The sequence below is a fragment of the Eumetopias jubatus genome, unplaced genomic scaffold (genome assembly GCF_037043125.1).
Source record: "Eumetopias jubatus isolate StellerSeaLion01/CBP00866 unplaced genomic scaffold, mEumJub1_p1.0 scaffold_5, whole genome shotgun sequence".
In the NCBI taxonomy this organism is placed as follows: domain Eukaryota; kingdom Metazoa; phylum Chordata; class Mammalia; order Carnivora; family Otariidae; genus Eumetopias; species Eumetopias jubatus.
The window spans coordinates 26,474,561-26,480,567 of record NW_028274811.1 but is presented as its reverse complement, the minus strand read 5'-3'; the positions used below and the strand labels follow the sequence as shown (position 1 = coordinate 26,480,567).

Sequence of the window (6,007 nt, the reverse complement as noted above, 5' to 3'; positions counted from 1 at the left end):
CCCCTAAGGGACTTGAGGCTTAATACTCATTCTGTGGCCAAGCTGAGCTTCAACCTTGGAGAGAAAAGACAATCTGCTTCCTGACATGGTCATTATGAGCTTAAAGTACCTAGATGACAATGTTCCCATGCTGAAAAACAGAAGCATACTATTCAAGATTAAGGTAGCAGGAAAGTGACTTGCATCTGTTTGACATGAGAAGAAACTGCAACTTGGCAACAGTGGCCAGTTTCCATAATGAAACAGCCCTTAGTGATTTAATCTTCATGCCTCCTAACAGACCAAAACCCCCCATGACATTTCCACATTGCATAATTTTGCCTTACTAACAGAATCATATCCTTAAGGATGACCATCATTCCCGAACTAAAAAAACACCAACTAATACGACATTTTTTAAGTGCCAGATCAATATGGTCTAAAGCCTCAATAAGGATTGTGTGTAGGTGAATAAAGACAGCTAAGTGAATGTGTGTAAAGTGTAGCAAAAGCAGACAGCTTTTTATGTACAGTATTCATAGAATGGAAAGCTAAATATTTTTGCAGTGTGTATTTAAAAGAGAAACTCACCACAATAGTGCCGTCTAAAAATCTTTATAAAGTTAATTTAATGTCTTTTAGAAGTGGGAGTCTGGTGGAACTGTGTTGGATTTAAGATACATTTTCACTCTTACGTATGTCGTGAGCCTTGTGGGTCACCTCCCCGTGGTGCATGCGCAAGGGCGTGTGCCCGCCTGTGCTTGGCCATCCTACGTTGTGAACAGCTGTTCCAAAGGTACAAATGAGTCTAGGGTAGACTCTGCCAACCCCTCGTACTTACTATGGTCAAGAAGTCCAGCGGCGTCGCAATATAGAGGTCCCAGTGCAGTTTGTCCAAAATAGCCGGCTCCATCCTCAGCAGCTCATTTGGGGTATGGCCAGAGCCATAGTGCTTTAAGAAGTCTTTTACGCGTGGAATTAACTGTAAAAAGAAAATAAAGAGGCCAAAGCCCTGTATCATGTTATGGTAACTTGTTTTCTTATCCATGGGGACTGGGAATCCATGACCCTAGTGGAGTTGTCTTCTGGTGACCTGCCACAGAAAATGCTTCGGAAGGAAAAACCGAGTCAGGTCGTGGCAGCATGTCAAGTCCCCAGGTAGTTAGGACAACATGTAGTGAGTGTCACACGCTCACCCTCTGCAAACAGGTTTTTATTTTCATTCCAGGGGAGTTAACATACAGTGTTATATTAATTTCAGGTGTATAATATAGTGATCTACTGCAAACAGGTCTCGATCCCCAAATACACGCCAGCTCATACCAAAGGTGATTTTGAGGGTGGGGCCGTGCGGTCTGCCTTATTCAGCTGCACGAGCTCACCCAACGGTTTTCGTTCCTATCATTCCTGTTCCTGATCCCTACCATGATTACTTGTCCCAGAGAGAAAAAGTATGCCTTTGAGCTTCCTGGTCTACACCAGACAGGCTCATTCACAAATCCTCCCATGGTTTTGGCAACACCATAGCTGCAACCACATTTCCTTCAACCTTGATTTAAGGCAGTTCACTTCTGGAAAAATGATGACTTTTTTTCCCAGAAGGACTAGTAAGGCTTTCTATGAGTACACATTCAAGTACAGGTGCTTCAAAGACTACTCTCCTTTTTTAGGAAAACAAAGTATTACCATAGCTTCCACAAATGCTTCTTTCAAGGGTCATTTGATTTTTAGTTGGACAGAAGCAACTTTGGGGGAGCACAGATTATATTCTAAAGAACAGGGATTAAAAGCATGTTTTTTTTAAAGATTTTACTTATTTGACAGAGAGAGACACAGAGAGGGAACACAAGCAGGGGGAGCGGGGAGCCTGATGTGGGGCTCGATCCCAGGACCCTGGGATCATGACCTGAGCGGAAGGCAGATGCCCAACGACTGAGCCACCCAGGCACCCCGGTTAAAAGCATTTTTATGGAAGGTTTGGAACTGGACACACAAGCGATTTTTTTTCTGACCCCTCAGACTCTGAGTTGAGCCAAGGGGGACCCTGTGGAAATGACAGGGACTTCACTATCCCCAAAGGGGGACAGGTTGTAGAGAGGGAAGGAGGGGGAGGGGTTCTGGGAAGGGCATTCAGAGGGAATCTTCTGAACAGAAACCACAGTGAAACTGCAAAGTCCAAGCAAGCCTGAAGCACTTGTAAGGGGGTGTCTCCTCTACCCCCAGCGCATGGCCCTCCTGCCCCTCTCAGAGAAGGGTCCCAGAGTCCCTGAGGGCCAGCTTCATTGACACACACAAGTCCTTAAATCTCAAACAGATTTCTTAGATGTAGTTTCTAGGGGTGGACGTTAGGCCACCTGGTTTGGGAGGCCTTTCTCCTAGCTCAATAGCAGAGGCTTCTGTCTAGTGGGAAGCGGCATCGAACATCAACCAAGGAGGTAAGATCCATCTGCTAGGAGGTCAGGCCTCTGGGTCTGCTGGACCAGGAGAATTCAGTTGTTCTAAGTGCCCATTTGTGGGTGTCTGGGGTGCAGTAAGGCTAAAGAAGGGACTGCAGAGATCCTGGGAAGTTAATGAATTTTCCAACATGCCCAACATTCCTAAGGACACAGCCTTTTCAGGAAGTCTGAGTGCTCCCGTGTTACACTCCTCTACCTCAAAAGCAGCCCAGAGCCGACTGCCACGGACGCCTACCTCCTCTTCTTCATTAACTTTGGCAGCAAGTCTCAAGGAAGTAATCATGGCACACTGGAGTATTCTCTCTCTTATCTGCAGTATGGAACAAACACATTTGAGCAGAACATAAATGCCAGAGACAAATGGTAAAGCATTGGTGGGTTTCTTTAGGAAATTACATTTTTTTTCCTTTTTTCAAAAAGAGATTGATTGTATTCCTCCACAAGTTAGTGCCATTTTTAGATTTGACCAGTGAATATGCTCCTGATTTCAGAACCACAAGGGACTAGTCAATAGTTCTTTGTTAGAGGAATGAATGATGGGAAATGCAGCACCATCTCAGGGAACATCCCATCCTGGCCTCAGGTTGCACCGGGCCGGTGCAGACAAGCACACCTTATCTCATCTCACGGTAAGTCCTCTCCCCACCAAGTCGTCTCAGAAGGCCACACCACACTGAGCCGGACAGGCACGGGAGCGCGATGTAAAGAGATTCCTATTACAGTTCTACCATTTGGAGCAAGTCCCTTCGTTTGCGAGCTGAGCATCTGGGATAGCAGAGGTCGGTTTCCTCTCCCACCCCATTACCATCCTCATAGGCCTCCCTCCCTTTAACGAAACCAGGAGGCGGCCGAAGGTAGTGAGAGCCAGGTTAAAAGAGGCCTGGGAGAAGTCAAAAATGTTCTTAAGCTCCAGGAGCCACAACACGAGGTCCCGGACCTTGTGGCAGATCTCGACCTGCCAGAAAGAGGGGGTAGGGGAGGGCCAGGAAGGTCGTGGGTGGCCAGTCTCGGTCCGCCCGTGGCGCAGGTCTGCCGAAGGTGACCGGAGGGGCTGTGAGGAGTCCCTGCACCTTACGCTGCGGTGGGCCTAAGTGCTTTTCCGTTGCCCAGCGGCTCAGGGGTCGAGACGGCCCTCCTCCTCGGCGAGAGCGGCCCGCGATTCCCGCCTCGTGCCTCGTGCCCCGCCCGCACCGGGGGCAGGTCCCGGCGCCCCGGGTGCTGCTCACCTGGGCGCCGGCGCAGGTGGAGCCCGGCCGCGTCCCATGCGCGCGCGGGGAAGGGGGTGAACGCGCTCCCGGGAGGCCCCCGCCCTGGGCCCGCTACCTGGGGTTGGCCGCCCCGCCACAGGCGCGCCTCGCGACCCAGCGCCAGTTGCAGGTGGGCGACCAGCCGGCGCAGGTCCAGAGGGCCTCCCCGGTCCCAGGGAACAGGCCAGGGCGCGGGCCCGACGGGCGGACCCGGAGCGGCGCAGAGGGCAGGGGCCGCAGCTCGCGGTCCTCTCCGGGCCGGCGCGCGGAGCCGCCCTCCCGAAGCCATGGCGGGCGCCGCGTCCCGGGTGTGAGACCCGCCATAGCCGGCCTTTTACAACCCGGCGCCTGGGACTTGCAGCCGGGGGGCCACGCGGGAGCGGGGCGGGGGCAGGCTCTCGGGATCCCGCCCAGTCCCGGCCCGCAGCTGCCCCTGGCGCGCCCAGCCCGCCGGGCTTCGGCCCTGGCTCTCGGGACGCGGCGCCCCGAGCGCGCGCAGGTGGGCGAGGGATCCCCGCTCCCCGCGCTCCCCGCCCACTGTGAGCTTCTTTCCAGCCCGGAGCCCGCGCCCCGGGACCGGAGTCCCGAACCCGGGACGGGGCAGCTGGTGACCACGCCGGCCCGGGAGAAGGACACCCGGCCGCCGACCCTGCGTCTTACCTCACAGGACGTTTTTGGGGGCACACAGGACCGGGTAAGTGAAGCGTCAAGAGCGCCCCTCAGTCAGACAAGCATGAGATGGGATTCTGACTCTGTGCGATCTGTAGGTGACTTGAGCTCTCAGTCTCGGTTACTTCGTCCCTTAAAAAGCGACAATATCTTCCTCGCAAAGTAGTTCCTTCATGCGTACCTTTTTTTCCCCCGATCAGCAGTTATTCAGTGGAAGGCCTACAATGTGTTAGGACATGACAGTGAATAAAATAGACATGGAATTTGCATTCTAGCCAGGAAAGATAGATAATAAACATGAGTAGAATCCCAGCGATTTCCCTTCTAAGTATATGCTCAACAGAAATTCATGTATGTGCACCAAAAAGACACCTACATAATGTTCAGGGCAGTGGTATTTGTAATAGCCCCGAAAGTCCATCAGCAATTGAATGAGATAAACAAATTGTTGTGTGTTCACACAATGGCATACTACACCACACTGAAAAAGAATGGACGAATGCTATACCCAACAAGAAAGAATCTCACAAGCATAATACTGAATGTGGAGGGACAGGTACAAAAGACGTCATACTGGATGATTCCATTAATATAAAATGTAAGAACAAGAAAAAAATCTATAACGTTAAGACTTAAGATAATGGTTACCGTTAGGGGGCAGTGGATGGTAACTGGGAAGGATCGCAGGGACCTTCTAGGGGGATGGTAATGTTCCGTTTCTTGATTTAGATGCTGATTACACACATGGGTTCACTTTGTGAAAACCGACCAAGCTGTGCATTTCTGATTATTGCACTTTTCTTTATTTAAGATATACTTCATTAAAAACGTACTTTACGGGGCGCCTGGGTGGCTCAGTCGTTGGGCGTCTGCCTTCGGCTCAGGTCATGGTCCCAGGGTCCTGGGATCGAGCCCCGCGTTGGGCTCCCTGCTCTGCGGGAAGCATGCTTCTTCTTCTCTCACTCCCCCTGCTTGTGTTCCCTCTCTCGCTGTCTCTCTCTCTCTCTCTCTCTCTGTCAAATAAATAAATAAAATCTTTTTAAAAAATGTACTTTACATTAAATTTACATTAAAATACATGGGAATGTCAGAAGGAGAAGAAAGGGGAAAAGGAACAGAAGAAATATTTCAAGTGGTAATGACTGAGAATTTCCCCAGGTAATACCAGACACCAAACCACAGAACCAGGAAGCCCAGAGAACACCAGGCAGGGTAAGTGCCCAAAAATGATACCTAGGCATGTTGTATTCAAACTACAGAAAACCAAAGATAAAGAAAAAATTTTGAAAGAAGCCTGAGTGGGAGAAAGAAACTTTCTTTATAAAAGAGCAAAGAATTACACTGCATTTCTCTTCAGAGATCATGGAAGCAAGAAGAAAGTGGATTGAAATACTTAAAGTGTTGAGAGAAAAAAACTATCAACTTGGAATTCTGTATCTAATAAAATTATCTTTCAAAAGTGCTACGAAATAAAGATCTTGTATGTACAGGAGCCTGCGGAATCCACTAAAAAAGTCTTAGAAGTAATCAACAAGGGCGCCTGGGTGGCTTGGTTGGTTAAGTGACTGACTTCGGCTCAGGTCATGATCCTGGAGTCCCTGGATCTGGTCCCTGCTCAGCAGGGAGTCTGCTTCTCCCTCTGACCCTCCCCCGTCT

The 6,007-nt window shown here is 50.1% G+C and overlaps 1 protein-coding gene across 1 annotated transcript; it reads right to left on the bottom strand.

The window, feature by feature from the left end:
- Positions 1-670: 670 nt before the first annotated feature.
- On the bottom strand, positions 671-3,971 carry CCNI2 (cyclin I family member 2). The gene is given in 6 exon segments (XM_088023158.1): positions 671-742; positions 744-791; positions 794-961; positions 2,671-2,745; positions 3,241-3,390; positions 3,756-3,971. Coding segments are annotated over 6 exon segments (729 nt in total).
- Between the last annotated feature and the right edge of the window lie 2,036 nt (positions 3,972-6,007).